The 17,800-nt window shown below is 41.0% G+C and overlaps 1 protein-coding gene across 2 annotated transcripts in view; it reads left to right on the top strand.

Annotated features, from left to right (window-relative positions):
- The window catches only part of ADA (adenosine deaminase), a 29,065-nt gene extending 11,265 nt beyond the window's left edge, over positions 1-17,800 (top strand). For both annotated transcript variants that reach the window (XM_081917196.1, XM_081917197.1), the window contains 7 exons: positions 1,887-2,002; positions 6,951-7,075; positions 8,419-8,490; positions 10,380-10,481; positions 10,710-10,777; positions 11,659-11,788; positions 14,296-17,800. In XM_081917196.1, the coding sequence (XP_081773322.1) occupies positions 1,887-2,002; positions 6,951-7,075; positions 8,419-8,490; positions 10,380-10,481; positions 10,710-10,777; positions 11,659-11,788; positions 14,296-14,400 (718 nt within the window). In that variant the 3' untranslated portion in view covers positions 14,401-17,800. The remainder of the gene's footprint in view (positions 1-1,886; positions 2,003-6,950; positions 7,076-8,418; positions 8,491-10,379; positions 10,482-10,709; positions 10,778-11,658; positions 11,789-14,295) is intronic.

Genomic DNA, 17,800 nt, shown 5'->3' with positions numbered 1-17,800 from the left:
TGAACTCAGTGTGGATTAGTTCCACGTAAGCATGCATAAGCTTGCAGCATTAAAGTCCAATTGGTGTCATAGACAGGGATTAGGAACTGTTTAACTTTCCCTTAGAAATCAGTCATACTCCGAAATTTCATTCCCTAGTTAAAATACTTCCATGTTTTTGGATCATCCACACAAGCACTCACTCTCTTAATGGAGCAGCATATTTAGATTCTTCAGATCACATAAAACTCTTTACTGTGCACAATAGAAAAATAACTAAACTTTCAACTATAAAACAGAAAAGGGATATTTAGAAAATTAGCCGTTGCTTGAGGTAGACAGTGAACAGATAATAAAATCCTGCACCTCAAATATGACATAACAGAGTTGAATATTAGGTTACTGTAATTAGTCAGGAGACAAAGATCTCTAGCTACCCTTATGTAGTTGCCACGACTTGCGTGCCCCCACACACCCAAATTTAAAATAGGTTACAATAGGACTATGTTACAACAGGTTGCAAATAAAAGGCACCACATGTGTAGGATAAATAAAATAAGTATTTGTGATGTGCCCACAATTAACAGAATTGTTGAGGCTTGCTTTGTGTTTCTACTTTTTTGACAAGAAAATAACCTTAGTTTTAGAATATGGAATCCACAGCTTTTGTATTTAACAGAGCACACGAAGTCCATCTGCCTTTAGCTTTCCATTTTAGAAAGCAGAGCTGGTGATTTATCAAGCCTGTCGTATTTTTCCCTCCATCCCTCCTTTTCTCTGAGAATGCTGCCACGTTAGTGAGACCTCCTGCCCCGAGTACTTCATCCATCTTGCCTGTGTGAAGCAGCTGTAAGAGTTCTTGGCAGAAGTTACTCTTAGCTGAAGAAAAGAACCAGAGCTCAAACACAAGCATTTTTCTTCCCCAGCTCTTATTTAAAAATAAAAAAATCCTTGCAGTTTTGACTGTTACAGCTACTGGTTTGAAACCCTGCAGGTGATCTTTCTAGCTCTTAATTTGTTTAGAAGAAACCAGAGCTTTGTTTGACAATACATTGCTAATTTGTATAAGGGAGTTTCGGGAGTGAGGATAGAGAAGGGAGGAAAGTTTGCTGCTATTGCCTGCAATTCCTGCCAGGGAAGACTGAAGCTGTGCATGTTAATAGATAGCAGGGAGGATGCTATTCCAGCTGGAAAAACCCATTTCCTTATAGAAATACTCAGTGATCTACCATGGACATTACCAATATAGATGTAAAATTTGTTTGACTTAATACCAAGAATAGCACCTAGACTTTTTCTGGTATGTTTATAGTGCTTAGAAAATGTTTTGGGAACTGCTGAATCTGAACAGAGGAGACACCCTTAGCCTGATTTGGACCACTGATCCCTTGAGGACCAATATTGTCTGCTGTTGCCAACTCTGCTATCTGAGGGCTCATCCACACTTCCCCTTGCCCTGTCACTTTCTCCCTGGGAAAACCCATTCTTTACCACTGAATTGGAGCTGACATCAGTCAGGTTTTCTGTGAATTGATGTTTGTTCCAATTCAGCGCTAAAAAGCGGGTTTTCTCAGGGAAAGTGGCAGGGCAAATGGAAAACTGCTCAGACTCAAACAGAAAACTTCTCGTACTTTGCAAGTGTGGATGAGCCCTGAGATCCTTTCAAATGGAGATGCTGGGGACTGAACCTGGATCTTCTGCATTCCTGTCATCTGTTCTACCACTGAATTAGGTTTTATCTGGCAGACTTGTTTGCTATTTGTACCCAGATGTTGGTTGTACTGAGTCCTTTATAATTCAGCCTGAGATGCAGGCAGCTCGGTGATAGGATTATGAGCACTTCCTTGAGCACTAATAATAGGAAACAACGATGCCTAACTGATCTCTTTGTCTTTTTCTTTGTACAGGGGAGACCTAACTCCAGATGAAGTGGTTAGCCTTGTTAATCGGGGGTTAAAAGCTGGAGAGAAGGCTTTCAACATCAAAGCCAGGTCTATTCTATGCTGCATGCGCCACATGCCAAGTAATGTATTACAGGTCATCTGTGGCTCTGATTCTTACTTTATCAAATCTGTCTTGCTCACCTCTCTGCTTCCCCACCCTTTCCCCACACACTGAGGTCAATTCCTTTTGCAATATATCAGTAAGTAATTCATTATGTTTAGATGCTCAATCACAACATAACCTCGTTAACTATTCTCACTTAAGTGTAGGTCCAGGGATAGAAACCGAGGAACAAATAGAGACAGGAGGAAGATAACGTCATATAACAATAGCTAAGAAAACTTGAACAGGTTGCTAACCATTCAGGCATGAGAGAGTGGGCTAATTATGTAGTAATTAGTTGGGAACTTTGGACAAGTATGAATTAACAGTGCAATTGTGTGGTTGGTATTGGTAATCTTAGACTTCTTCCACAGTTGTTCTTTTCTCTCTATTTGCCATCATTCATTCACTTTCTACGCATGGTTCTAATGACACAATTAACAAATTATTACATCCTAGTATTTTCTACGTTGGCATTCTATTTTTTCCTCAGATATTAATTTCACATAAATGCTACCTCTCTGCAATCTATTGACCCAGACCTACTGCTTATGTACATATGTTAACTTAACCTAGCCTACCTCACAGCGCTGTTGCAAAAAATAAAAGGGGAGAGGGGAGGAAAACCTACACAATCTTGAGTTCCTGGGTAGAAAAGAAAGATACAAATGCATGCATAATTCAGCTATGGAATGCACTCCTATGGGAAGCGGTGATGACCTCCAACTTGGATGGCTTTAAAAAGAGGATTAGACAAATTCATGAAGGGTAAGGCTATCAGTGGCTACTAGCCACAATGGCTATGCTCTGCCTCCATGGTCAGAAGCAGTCTGTTTCTGAATACTAGTTGCTTGGAACAGTAGGAACGGAGAGTGCTATTGCCCTCAGGTCCTGCCTGCTGGCATCATCTCAGCCACTGAGAACAATGTGCTGATCTAATTCTTAACAATATCCTTAAGGCAAATAAGATGCAAGCCCCCCCCCTCTTTTTAATATTTATTTTATCCATGCAAGAAGTCTCAGTCATACTTTAATGCTTGTGTGTTCATTTGAGTAGACAGTCATTTTAATGATTGCTTTGTATTGGTTTTAAAAGTTGTCAACACCCTGATGTTTTGCAAAACAGAATGTAAATACTTTTATGTATTTATGTAAGTGCAGTCTGTAAATAAATCAAATTCTGAATAAACATATAGAACTCGTGGGGCTATTAAATTGTGGGCATATGGACGTATAATACAAAAATGCTTCTGCGCTATTTTAGACAGATGTGGTTCTTTGAGTTCATAATAAAGGTAAAGGTCCAGTCGTGAACGACTCTGGGGTTGCGGCGCTCATCTCACTTTATTGGCAGAGGGAGCCGGCGTACAGCTTCCGGGTCATGTGGCCAGCATGAATAAGCCGCTTCTGGCAAACCAGAGCAGTGCACGGAAACGCCATTTACCTTCCCACCGGAGCAGTATCTATTTATCTTTCACTTTGATATGCTTTCGAACTGCTAGGTTGGCAGGAGCAGGGACTGAGCAACGGGAACTCACCCCATCGCGGGGATTCGAACCGCCGACCTTCTGATCGGCAAGTCCTAGGCTCTGGTTTAACCCACAGCACCACCCGCGTTAATTTCAAATAGAGTTTATAGTTCACAAGCTAGCAGCAGTGGAACATGTGGCATGTAGAGTGGCAACTGTGCCCCCCCAGTGATGGCAGAGCTGTGTTCACCAGGAAGGGCCAGGTGAGGCAGTGCTGGATCATAGAGTTGTAGAGTTGGAAGAGACCTCAGTGTCATCTGATCCAACCACCTGCAAGGTTGGTTCTGTTGAGATATTTGTGGCATTGACTGTTCCTGATAGCAGGATTGTTTTACATGGCAGAGCCAGCCAGAAACCCAGGCAACCTCCTCAGGATCACTGGCAGGGCTGGATCTGTTGGAGGGTGATCATCCCTCTGCTCTTCCACATCTGAACCTCAGGTATGGGCAGGATTGAACCCTGAAATGCTTTGGCTGCTTCACCAGATGCTGCTTCTTCTTTGGTGATCACTTGCAGCCGAGTAGGATTGTCTTCCATGAATATGGTCTTAACTGTGTGTCCACAAGTGACTGTTGAGGCCAATTCTGGATCTGCACATCCTTCCATAGTCAGGACATAGGTTTCCAGGTGGGAGTCGATCACATTGAGGATTTGCCAAACGTGCCTTCCTCTTAGCTCACAGCTGGAAGTCACAGAATTGACTGCTATGGTTATTGTTTAAGTGATTTCCATATTAAGCTTCTGAAAATGTATTGGCATTTATACTGAGACTTGTCAGGACAGAGTTAATCCACTGCTTTATAAGGAAAGGGTCACACTTTCCTGTTAGTGTGTGGAAATCTGACAGCTCTGATATTATGATTGGCATTATGGTTGGAATGACTCAAGTTCAGGGCCAAGATAATCTGCAGTACAGATATAGTCACTTGCATAATTAACTCCATTGTGACTTCTGTGCTAACCCTGTGCTTACTCAGAACTGTAGTTGAGCAATGAGCAATAATACAAATTTCAAACCAGCTATGGAATTATGTAGTAACAAGCATGTCTAGAGGAAATTGACTAACAAATGTAAAAAAAAAATAAATAGGAAGCAGTTGTGAGTATCTCCTGAAAATATCTTCTTGAGGAGGTCTTCTCCAATAAAGTCTAACCTAAATAGTCAAGTCTCAATTATAAGTCAACTATTGCCTGAAGAAAATATTTGAACTCACTGCTCCTTTATTTTCCTTGCGGTTGGCCCAGGGCAATAATGAAAATAGCCTTTGCAATTACAGATTAGATAATGAGATATCCTGCCCCTTGTTCTTTCAGTTACAGATAGGTAGCCGTGTTGGTCTGCCATAGTCAAAAAAAAAAAAATTCCTTCCAGTAGCACCTTAAAGACCAACTAAGTCAGTTCTTGGTATGAGCTTTCGTGTGCATGAACACTTCTTCAGATGCCTGAAAGAACAGTGCTTGTTCTTTCAGACACTCTGATATACATGACCTTAATGCAGGGATAGCGCTTCAGCGTAAGAAAGCATGGAAGCTGTTTACATTAGACAACAGCAGACATATTTCGCTATATGGACCTTTTAAGTTGATGTTTAAGATAGAAGACCAACTGTCCTCTATGCCTACATTAAATAACATGCAATGAGGTGTTCTTGTTGGGTTAAAAGGCTGTAAACCTCCCATTGCCTTAAAGTCTGTCTAAGCGTGAACGATGCAATACCTACTTGTTTCAGCTGGTATTCAATAACCAAATAACAAAGGCGGAAAAGATCTAGAGTGACTGTATACTGTTTTTTTAATTAGCTGATTAGTTTTGATGATTTGCTTTCCTTGAACAGTTGCCTACCCAGAGCACTTAGGAAGTAGTACAATAAAAAGCAAAATATTTAAACAAAACTACATTTGATTCACTAATATAGCAATTACTTGGACGTCTTCAGTTGTAAAAAAGAAAGAAAGAAAGTTTGTTGGTGTTGCTTTTTGAAGTTGGGTGTGTGCATGAGAGAGAGAATGCAGTACTGTATACCTGTAAACAGTGCTTGAAAACAGCTTCTGTCAGAACACTTCCCATTAATTGGCTTTTAGGGAAACCAGTTATATTTTTATTTCTTAAAAATTGTCTGCGTTGCATTCAAACAAACTCAGCTAACACCCTGGGTGCACCCTGTTTATTGTATTTCAGTTTGAATTCCATAGAATAATACAAGAAAATACAATATATAAGAAATAAAAGACACAATAAATATAGAGTTAAAAATCAGTGTGAAATTTTAATGTGATGGGTGTGCCATCTCCCATCTTCAACTGTCTTCAACCACAAATCCAGACATGTCATGGACCGTCTGAATGAAGTTTGGACTACTGGTGGTCCACAGACCACAGTTTGGGAAACCTTGGCTTGGATCAATGAAATACAGTGTGTCATTTTTCTCCGACTTGTAATCATGCATAAATTATAGTGGTCCGTGCACGAAGGAGTGAGTAGAGTAATGCAATAATTGATGGGATTCTAGATTTTTTAAAAAATCATGGTGCATCCAGAGTGTTTGCTGAGTTTGGTTGCATGCCAAACTTACAGTTTTCTATGAAATCATAACTAGAGTTGCTGAAAACCAAGAAATGGAAAGGGTTCTGGCAGAAACTGCTTTCCAGCAGTGTTTGCAATTATACCGCAAATCTTCCTCCCCCTTCCTCTCATACACACACTATTAAGATGTCCTCAGTATTTTAGAAGAGGCTTATATTTATCTTCCCATCTGCTTTCTATTTTGTCTGGCAGCTGACCCAGTTAAATCACACCTAACAAGATGCTTGGCATTCTCTGAACTCCTGACCTCTAGACTTCACAGCTTTTGTAAAAATAGCTATTGTTGGAAGTTTACTTTTTTCGCAGGAGGCCATTTTAGGATTTGTATTTTTCTCTGATTCTGGATAGCTTAGTGGCCTGCATAATGTGCTTTCTATAGAACCATGGTGTGTGTGTTTTTAATTGCTCCCTATCAAAGCAAGGTGGGCATTTCCATGCGCTCTGGCTTCCATCACAGTGTTTCATTGTGCCAAAAGCGGTTTAGTCATGCTGGTCACATGACCTGGAAAGCTGTCTGAGGACAAATGCCGGCTCCCTTGGCAAGATGAGCGCTGCAACCCCATAGTCACCTTTGACTGGACTTAACCGTCCAGGGCTCCTTTACCTTTTTACCTTACCAACAATTGCCTGATCTTCTCAGAAGGCCTTGTCAAAGGAGGGAAACTCTAGAAAACAAAGTGATGTTTTTGTATGACAAATATTTTCCTATACATGGGGTGTGTGTGTGTGTGTGTGTGTGTGTGTTTGTATGTCATTGGCAGCTGTGGAAACTCAGCTGCATCCTTACAAGATTGTTGTGCTTTTCTTTCCAGGCTGGTCACTGGAAGTGGTGGAACTGTGTAAGAAGTATAAGAATGATACAGTGGTTGCCATAGACTTAGCTGGCGATGAGTTGATAAATGCTGAGACCTACCCAGATCATCGGAAGGCTTATGAGGTTTGTTCAGATGATATGAGTAAGGAGCCAAAAGAACAGGATTGGGGGGAGCTGGGTAGTTCAAAACCCTCAGTGCCTGCCTTACATGCAATCTGAGAAGAACAACATATAAGACTCCCATTCCAGGGTTTTATTATCATGCACTCATGTAAAACTTGCTATATCTTTTTATTAAAACGGGACTGGTCTACAGGTACGAGAACCTAATCCCAACTGCTAGCAAACCTTCAGTCACAGACTGAGACTAGAGATAAGAAATGTCTGGCTAAAGCTTTCCAAATAGAAGATTGGTGTAGTTACTCCTCTCTGTAAATTCACTCAGGTATAAATTAATATGCTTTTGCTGGATTTTTTTATCAACCATGTGAACAGTTATACATAGGGTTAGAGGGTATACAGGTGTTCCACCAGTTTTAGCCAAGGACTCTTGGGTGCCACCGACTGATGCTAGGCTCTTCTGTGAAAGACTTAAGACTCTTGGGGGTGCGAGAAATACATTTTCCTCCAGATTAAAAGCTTGTCCACGCTTACCTTTTGCCCTAGTTTTTCTAGGCACAGATCAACACTTAAAACCTCTTTGTCTGATCATTTCCCACTGCCCTGCAACCTGCACAGCTTCCTCTGTTTTCCATGTTTTGCCGTTTCCTCCCATTAAGATTTAAAGAGTGTGTTTCTGCAGGGAAAACTCGGAGGGTGTGCGTGTGCTCAGACACGAAGATTTAAAGCACAGACCATGCCTGGAAAGAATGGAGGAATGGTGCCATAACATGTAAAAGTGGGAAGGAGATAGGGAAGGAAATGTACTGCTGCTAGGCTTATTGAAAAATCTTGGTATCATTTTTACCTTCAGTTACAATAAAGTTATTCCACCAGCATCTGAAGACGTGCCCAAGAACTTTCAAGTCTCTTGTTTTAATCTCCAAGGAGCTTTTTTGCATAGTTTAATTCCACATGTTTATGTTTTAATGGAATGGTTTTATTGTGTATTTTAACAATGCTGTAATTGTGTTTTTTATTGTGTTTTTTGTATTTTGTAAACCACTTTGAAGCCTATTTTGGCATTAAGTGGTATTTTGCTACAAATTTTATCATGATTGTTGTGAAGCAAAAAGTGACAATCTTTAGTTTTACATGTATTTTAATAAAATAACAAATTTTCATCTTCGGGAGAAATACCAATTTTAAGCAGATTTTTCTATTGTGCATATTCCAGTTTTTAGCAGCTCTGCTTAGACTACAGCCAAAGAAAGATAAGGTAGCAAATGCTACCTTGAGAAATTCTATGGATCTCTAGCATTTGCCAGTCAGTTTTTATTCTCTTCCTTGTGTTTCCTTTTATTCAGGAAGCTGAAAGATATGGCATTCATCGAACTGTTCATGCTGGTGAGGTTGGGCCACCCAAGGTTGTCAAGGAGGTAAGAAGTTGTACTGCAGAACAACAACAAAAAAGGGATGTTGTGTCACTGGAAAAGCTGACAATTGACACTGAATATACAGCAAACTGTAGAATGTACAATCCGAACAATGGGGGAGAGGGAGAAAGGAGAGCTCTGTTGTAACTGATAGGTCAAGTTTGTAATCAGAGGGAACAATTTTACCTAGACTCTCCATTTCCAGCGTCTTGAGGGTGGAAAGTGAATCCTATTTACCGTATTTTTCGCACCATAGGGCGCACCGGACCATAGGGCGCACCCAGTTTTTTGGGGGGGAAATAAAGGGGAAAAAATTATTTCCCCCCCCCAGGTGCGGGGCTGGGGCGGGGGAAGCTCGAGCTTCCCCCGACCCCAGCCCCCAAACAGGCAGCTCTCTGCAAGCCGTGGGAGCACTCCCGCTGCTTGTGGAGAGGTCCACGAAGCCTGGACGCACTGAGCTCAGCGCGCGCAGGCTTCGGCATGCTGGCAACTCTCCGCAAGGTGCGGGAGCGCTCCCACTGCTTGCGGAGAGGTCCGCGAAGCCTGGGCGCGCTGAGCTTAGCGCGCGCAGGCTTCGGCATGCTGGCAACTCTCCGCAAGCAGCGGGAGCGCTCCCGCTCCTTGCGGAGAGATCCGTGAAGCCTGGGCGCGCTGAGCTCAGCGCCCGCAGGCTTCCGCATGCTGGCAACTCTCCGCAAGGAGCGGGAGCGCTCCCGCTGCTTGCAGAGACTTGCCAGAGGTCCGCGAAGCCTGGGCGCGCTGAGCTCAGCGTGCGCAGGCTTCAGCATGCAGGCAACTCTCCGCAAGCAGCGGGAGCCCAGCGCTGGGCTCCCGCTGCTTGCGGAGAGGTATGTGAAGCCTGGAGAGCGTGAGGGGTCGGTGCGCACCGACCCCTCTCACTCTCCAGGCTTCAGCGAAAGCCTGCATTCACACCATAGGACGCACACACATTTCCCCTTCATTTTTGGAGGGGGAAAAGTGCGTCCTATGTTGCGAAAAATACGGTAGTTCTTTCTCCCTTCCATTCAACTTTAAAGGTGCCTAGTTCAAAAATTGCTAGACCGATTTGTGTGCAATTTTGATACTTTTACCTAGAGCCACCTCTCATATCTGCAATTTTCAGACCACAGGATGCTAAGGGAGACTAAATGATTCCTCTCTTTTTTGTTACACACACCCCAATCTGTAAGAGCTGCCCTTGCAAGAAGACTTCTGCAGCTAGCCTTCTGAGATTTGGTGGGATTCGTCTCCTCACAAGGGGCAAACATGCATGTATGTTTCATCTAATTCTTACAAAAAAATCAAAACAGTTATAAACTTCCTTTTAAAAAAAAAGCCACCATTGTGTGGTGTAATTTCACAGGAGTAATCCACTCAGGATAGGCAAACAGAGCTGCACCCACTTCTGTAAAAAGACAAAAAAAGTTATACCAGGTGTTTAATTTCTGTCTTCCACCCATCTCTCGAATTTGATTGTGATTTGAGTGCAAGCTACATAGCTTAACCTTTCAGGTAAGAAAACTATTGCTATTTGCAAAAGACAGTACATTGGAGATCATAACGAGAGGAAGGAATGTGTGAGCCCAATGCTTGTTCATGTAATGACAAACTAAACCATACTCTCCCACTTTTTAAAATATTACAATCCAAGGGTTTTGGGGGGTCTCCAGAAGGCCTGTGCCATACATAGTATGGCTGTGCTTCTAAATAAGCTTTTAGCAGATTGTGATAAGTATACCTTATATAATAGGAGTAATAGCTCAAAACAATTTATAGAGCTGCTCTCACTTTAATGCTGTGGGCTGTAGTTATCGTGAACTGTGCAATCAAGAGTAATCTAATTAGCAAAAAGCTGATTCTACATTCCCACCACCCCCTGTCTTTCATTATAGGCAGTCAACATCCTAAAGGCAGAGCGAATTGGCCATGGCTACCATGTCTTGGAAGATGAAAGTCTATATAAACGGCTGTTGAAAGAAAATATGCATTTCGAGGTAATGGAATGTCTTTCAAGTCTCCAACTCTGTTACGTGAACCAGATAATAGCTGCAGTTGATATTAACAGAGGAAGCTGCCTTGTATCAAGGCAGACCATTAGTCCATCCAGCTTAGTATATTCTCCCTTCACTGACAGCCACTGCCCAGCATTTCTGAGTTATGAACATAGGTATTTTAAAGGGGATGTGTACTGATTCTGTTTTGTTTTTTATATAAATATACAGATCTGCCCTTGGTCTAGTCACCTCACTAGTGCATGCCAATCCAGCTTCAGTAAGCATCCATTAATAAGGTAAGGATTTGGGTTGGGGTTTTTTTATTATTTAATTATTCTGACATTACTTCTCACTTATTGGATCAAAATCACTACCCAGTTATCAGCTCAAATCCTAATACTGAGGCGAGCCATGAGGTTTAAGCCTCCCAGTTTGCCATCTAATAATAATAATAATTTGATTATTTATACACTGCCCATCTGGCTGGGTTTTCCCAGCTGCTCTGGGTGGCTTACAGCATATATAGCAACATAATAAAACATCAAGCATTTAAAACTTCCTGATACAGGGCTACTTTCAGAAGTCTTCTAAAAGTTGTGTAGTTCTTTATCTCCTTGGCATCTGAAGGAAGGCTGTTCCACAGGGAGGGTGCCACTTCTGAGAAAGCCGTCTGCCTTCTAGAGCATTCAGTTAGCACTTTATCTAATTTGTCTTTTCTATAACAAAGAAAAGTAACACAGTATGACAAGAAAATATTCAACAATATACATTGGATCTTATATTATTCTTAAGATCTGAGAAAACTTAATATGATTTGATGTATGATAAAACATTCACAACCCGCAGCACCACATCTGTGCATGCGCAGGTCGCGATTTAGCGCTTCTGCGCAAGCGCCGAAACCCGGAAGTAACCCGTTCCGGTACTTCTGGGTTTGGTGCGATGCGCAACCTGAAATCGCGCAACCCAATGCGTTTGTAACCCAAGGTATGACTGTACAGTGAAAAATAAATAAAAAGTATATTTGGTGTGTGGACTGTAGTTTAATGGAAATTGTCTAGGAGGTTCAATTCAAGTGGGATAGAAAACAGGCTTCACTATATTTTTCCCCATGAGGAAAATGCAAATTATACTCTTAAAAAAAAACCTGATGTTCTTTCAATTCTGCTTTTTTCAGGTTTATGAAAGATGAAGCAAATTATTCCTTGAACACGGATGATCCACTCATTTTCAACTCCACAGTTAACACGGATTACAAAATAGCTCGTGATTGCATGGGCTTCACTGAGGAAGAATTCAAGAGGCTGGTAAATTGGTTTTGGTTTTTTGCATTGGTTGTGCTTGATCCTAAACATCTTTGCTTTGAAAAAATAGCTTACTTCCAAGTAAGCTGTGCTTCGATCTGCAGCCAAAGTAAATCTTGTCAAAGTTACTTCTCCAAAACAGAAATGGCCTTATAGGAGCTCATCATAGTGGGCATAGAACCACATCTGCAGCCTGTCCATTTCCGTGAATTGTACCCCACACCTGCACCAAATCACAACTCTAGATTGTAGAGGTATGGTGAGATTCTTAACTGCCATATAGACAGGCGCAGTAGATAGTCAGCTCCCCACATAATTATAAGACCAATGCAGAAAGGTTACTGCTTTGTAAATGGACACCTTAATTCACAATCTGTATCTGCATATGTTCATAAACTTTGTCATTGTGTAAGGCACTGATGCTCTTCAACCCATGCTCTGATTGATAGATTTAGCTCCTTCAGATAAAAAAATAACCAGGAAGTGGAGTGCTTCTTAACTCATTAAGGAGTTGTTGAGAAGAGTAATTATATATAAACTCATTCAAGTGCTTATTACAGGACACAGTGTCCTTTATTGCAGCCATTCTCCTCCTCCCCACTTCATAGCTGGAGTGTTTACTCACCCATTCTTGAAACCATTTTTAGCTGAATTTCTACTTACCCACCCATTCAGCCCTTCCTTCTTCTCCAGAACTGTCAGTTCTTTGCTTAGTCATTTTTTTAAAAATGGGCACGTATCTGCCCATTCACCCCAAGAGCCTTGTTGACTTGGTATGTGAGAGCATGGATATAATTGTTTATTTTAAACACTATGCCCATAAAAAGGAAGAACTATGTAGGAAGAAAGCATGTGGATATGCAGAAAATATATTAGGATTTGACTTATGAAAACAAAGACACAAGGCATACAAATGGAGACAAGTGCTCAGTTTCACTACAAGCCAGGAAAAACAATCTCCGTTTACAATCTCTCTGGAGAAATGTTGACTCATCTTGGCAGGCACATTACATGTCAGGAGGAAAGAGAGTGCTGAGTCACCACACCGTTTAGCCAACAAGCCAGCATATGACATGTTATTTATGTAGCAGCACTACCAACATATATAGCACTTTACAAAAAATGAGGTGATAGTTTCTTGCTTCCAGAGATCAGCAGTTAAACTGCTTCTGGAAGTCAAAACACAGAACCATCTATTGCTTGCATTGCTGCGCTCTCAGAGCAGTATTTTAGTTTTGAACAATAAGCCCACAAGGCTCCAGCTTTTGTGCATCACCATGGTTTGCTGCCAGTGGTTCACACCAGCCTGACAGGTAAGGAGTTTTGGGGGAAGAAGGCCACTAACATAGGGCACCTCATAGTGTAGTCTGCTTCTCTCACCTACAAAGACTAACCAGGAGATGTGGCAGGTACCTCCCAGCCCTTTAAAGAGGTTGAAATGTGAGCCCTTACCGCTAAGGGTCCCATGAGGACAGGTTGGAAGTCCACTTGTTCCTGTCTAGGATCCCTGCATAATGCCCCAGACCAGAAGTCGTTTTGACACAGACAGTAATATGAGAACAAAAGAGAAGTATAAACCTTTGTAGCTGTAATGAGGAAGGTATTAAAAACTCTGAACCTTAACACTGACAATTGAGACATGTCCCATGGCATAGGAATGACCAGCAAAGGCATAAAATTGGTCAGGCAAGGAAAACATTTGTTTGATTTTTAATGGGTCCTTAATTTATGAGCCAATGCATTTTCCCCATCCCATCAGGGAGCAGGGCTGTACTGCTTTGTCGCACAGCTTTCCCCTGCCGCAGCCCCAACATCTGTATATTAGGCATGGACAGCTGAAGGGAGAGAACCATGTGGATTTCTGCACACTTAGGTTTCCCTTGGAGCTGGAGCCCTCTTTTGGTGGCAGTGATGGTGGGCCACTGGAATGAGAAGTGGGCCAAGTGATTGAAACTTTGATTTTCCCACCAGGAACTTTTCTGATTTCTAATACTCCATGCCTTGAGTGTGATCGTGATTACAGAAGCTTTGTAGTAGTGGTAGAAAAATCTGGTAATAATAATTTGCATGCTGGAGGTCCCAGCTTTAATCCCTGGAATCTCTACTTAAAAGTTCTGTGGTAGGAGCAGCACTGGGGAAATGCTACCTTTGATTCCATAGAGCCCTCACTAGTCCTGATAGATAGATGGATCATTGCTCTCACTTGGCTTAACACAGTGTTGCATCAACTGATTACCAGATCTCTGGAATATGACTGTGTGTGCTTCTTAAAGTGCTCCACTTTGCATGTCTAATCAGGAGTAGCGAGACTTAATCCCAGCTAAGTGATCAAAGCCTAGAGACTGTTTTTAAAAGGCTGTCATTTCCCCACTTAACAAAAAGCTGAAAAGGTAGGGTTGGAAACTGCATCCATTACTTCCACTTAGACTTCGCTAGTAATGCATACTAAGACACTAGCAGAATATTATACTTGCTGAGCTTCACTTCTGTGTTTGTTCCAATTTTCGCAGAACATAAATGCTGCCAAGTCTAGCTTCTTGCCAGAGAAAGAAAAAAAGGAGCTTCTCTACAAGCTGTATGAAGCCTATGGGATGGTACAAAGCACAGAGTTCTGATCCATATGATGCCGTCTACTCGTGACCTCTTTTCCTGACAACTTCATGGTAGTCAGAGACCTCCATTTTGTTTCTTTGAAGACAACGCACAAACTTAGTACTGTGTTACTATCTTGTTTACTATTACCATCCACAGAGTGGGGGCATACAGTATATATAAAGAACAGTATTCCTACAATGTTTGTGTTATATTTGCCTAGAGCACCCAGATCCCATAAATAAGATGGGTGCTATGAGTTTACATGTTTGGTTTTTTTTAGGCTAAAGATAATAATCTTTTCAGAGACTGGAAAGTTTGGAGGAGGGGTTGTTTTCTTGTAATGGCTGAATTTACTTCTGCTTACCAAAGTGGAAGCAGGTTTTAGAGACTGGATTATTTCAAGAACCTAGTTGACCAGAAGCAACAGAGAGACAAATGAATGTGTATATACACTGGGAAGCAAAGCATCTCTCAAACCTTTTCCTCTCTCTCTTGAAAGCTATAACTTATCTCTGGCCTTACTGAGATTTCTCTATAATTTGTCTTCTGTATGCCCATACACTTGAAACAGAGAGAATCACAACTGAGTTTTTTCAGATGCTTAACATCTTTTAGTGGGGAATCTCTGATAGAAATGAGTATTTTACTTTATCCCTGGTTGTCTGATTGTTTAACACAGTCATAGGCTGGGTTTATTCCTTTCTTGATTCTGCTTGGCCTTAATACCAACTTAATGTTTATTTAAATGTCATCAAATTATTTGGAGCTAATACTTAAAGAATAGTGGTTCTGATCCAAGGATTGTTGAGTGCACCTGGAAGATAACAGTTCCTACCTATATTTCAAAAATGCTAGGAGCGTGTATCACTATCCAGAAGACAGTGTCAATGGTGATCACCTTGAATGCCTCTTCTGAGTCACATGCATCTGATCTGTGCATATAGGTCCCAATATAGCAAGGGATCACTGCTGAATTGGGGCAAATTACTGTAGTCCAGATTCAGCATTTTGCCTTTCCCCAAATCAGACTTGTCCAAGATGTCTTAAGCTGTGTATGTTCAAAGAACAACACAACACTTTAAAAAGGATTGATTTGCAATAGAAGCAAACTCCTTTATTCCAGTACACTTGCTTTGTCTGCTGCCTGCACTATTGGAACTGCTGCCCTTTCTAACTAGCATTTTTGACTAAGCTCTGTTTTATATAGCATAATGTTTTTTTCTTGTCTGTTACCAACAGTATGGTAAATTTAGCTAATGGTGCTAAGTTATCTGGTAGATTTTCAACTGCCTGGTACACAAACCAGTTAGGCTGAACTTCTGGAATTGAACTTCATGGTCTTTTGATGCATGTTCCCCCCGCCCCCCGATCCATGGGACTGATTTGACTTATGCAAATACTTTGGTTTAACCAAGTTATGGTCAGTCTGTAAGTAAATACCTTAAAAAACACATGTCAGTTGTCTTTTGCAGAAATAGAAAATATAATATCCAAATCAAAGTAATACTGCATCAGCACCATGCCAGGAGGCCTCATCTCGCATACATTTGTGGGATTTCTTTTAGTGATTATAATGTTCTATTTTGCATCTTTTAGAAATACTCATTTGTTGGAGAATCTTTTAAAAATATCCACAAAGTCTCCATGTATCTGAGCAGATCCTTTTGTCCTTGTGTTTCATTATAAGGAACCTGGAAGTCTTGTACTTGCAAGGATAAGACTAATGTACTACAGAATTTGTCTCCTAGACTCACAGAAATCTTCCATTCTGGAACTTGAAACTCCCAAATACATGTGCTTTGATCTGAACTTCTATTCTTTCCGTGAATAGAACTAAGTTCATAGAACAAGGATTTCTTAATTCTCCCTTCCCTTTGCACATCTGCTCCTAGGGACAGGGGAGCCTTGGATGTGTTGTGAGATACGTTGTGGGGCTGCAGATGGAGGAAGGAGTTGGCAAGATTTGCTCCCCTCTTACATGAACAGAGCAGCATTTAAAGTGGATCTTTTAAATTATGTAATTTTATCAGATTTCTAGAAAAGTGAACAGCATTTGTGAACCTTTAAAGATGCCTCAAGGTGCTTTCAGTAGTAGAGCATGAATAGTTTGTGCAGTGGCTCAGCATATGTTAAAATACCCAGGTTTTATTTATTTTACCTTTGTGCTTCATTCATAAGGAATAGTTGTTGAGGGCACAAACAGATACTCTAGCAAAAGTGCATCTGCTGCAACCACATGTTTAGCTCCCCTTCCATAATGTTTAATAGAACTTACTGATTTGAGTAAGCCAACAACATGAAGTGGCGTTGTGACATCAGAATGCAGTTGAGTTCTTCTAGATGTCATGGACAGGAGGATGGTGCCTAAAACCTCAGTTACCATTTTAAGTAACAGCTGTGCACTTAATATAAATCTGGCTTGGTCCATAGACACATGTCTTCAGCCACACAAAAGTGAATTCCTACAATCGTTTTTTTTTTTCTATCGACAGAGCAGGATTTCTTATCTTACATTTCTGGACTGACGTACTTGTGAACATGGCTGGCGCACAATCTGAATGTGTATCAAACTGTTCACAACAAATGGAGGCTTATTGTAGGCTTCTACCCTGAGCTGAAAATGAGACTGAGGCCCTTTATAAAACGAACATATCTTTATGCTTTTTTAAAAAAGGAAAAGAATCTATATCAAGGAGCTGGACTTGCTTTAAACACTGTTTCTTTGTGAAAGGAAAGCTCTTCACAGAGCTCTTTGTCTGTTCGAGCTTATCACCAAGTAGCTCTTAACACTGCTGGGACTAGTGGTCCTTTTTTGTCTTAAGTGTGGCCGTGAAGTGTTAGTTTTGTAGGACATAGGACATAGGAATGACGCACATCTTTGCTTTCATCACAATGCAAGCAGGGCTTATTCCTATCAGGTGTATCTAGCACCAGAGATAACAAGTGGTACAGGCGAACCTGAGTCTGCATGACCCAGAGCCTGTCTATCACTGTATTTCTGATGCTGTACTACTAATTCTTCTATATAATAGTGATATAGGCTTAGGTTTACAATGTTTTTAAAAGTTCATAAACACAGTTGAGGAAATCATACAATGCCATATTTCGGTGGTTATATAGGCTGGTATTACAAAGCTTCAGACACCAAAAATATGCCTCTGATGAATGGCTTTGACGTCACTGGTTCGCATGTGAAAAGGAGACTGAGCCTTGCATAGCGCTTGTCTCCAAAAATAAGTTCTGAATGTAAACTATAATGTCTTATGTATAACCAGGAATATATATATAGGAATTATTTTGTTATTTTTATAATGTCAATGAAAAGTTATCCTTATAAATTTTTCTTATGTTGTTCACATCCTGAAGAACAAAGGAGAATTTTTATTTTGGTTTAATGAAATAAATTCCATTTTAACTATA

The sequence above is a fragment of the Podarcis melisellensis genome, assembly GCF_964234715.1.
Source record: "Podarcis melisellensis genome assembly, chromosome: 6".
NCBI lineage: Eukaryota > Metazoa > Chordata > Lepidosauria > Squamata > Lacertidae > Podarcis > Podarcis melisellensis.
The sequence above is the reverse complement of the archived record's forward strand: the minus strand, read 5'-3'. Positions and strand labels throughout refer to the sequence as shown.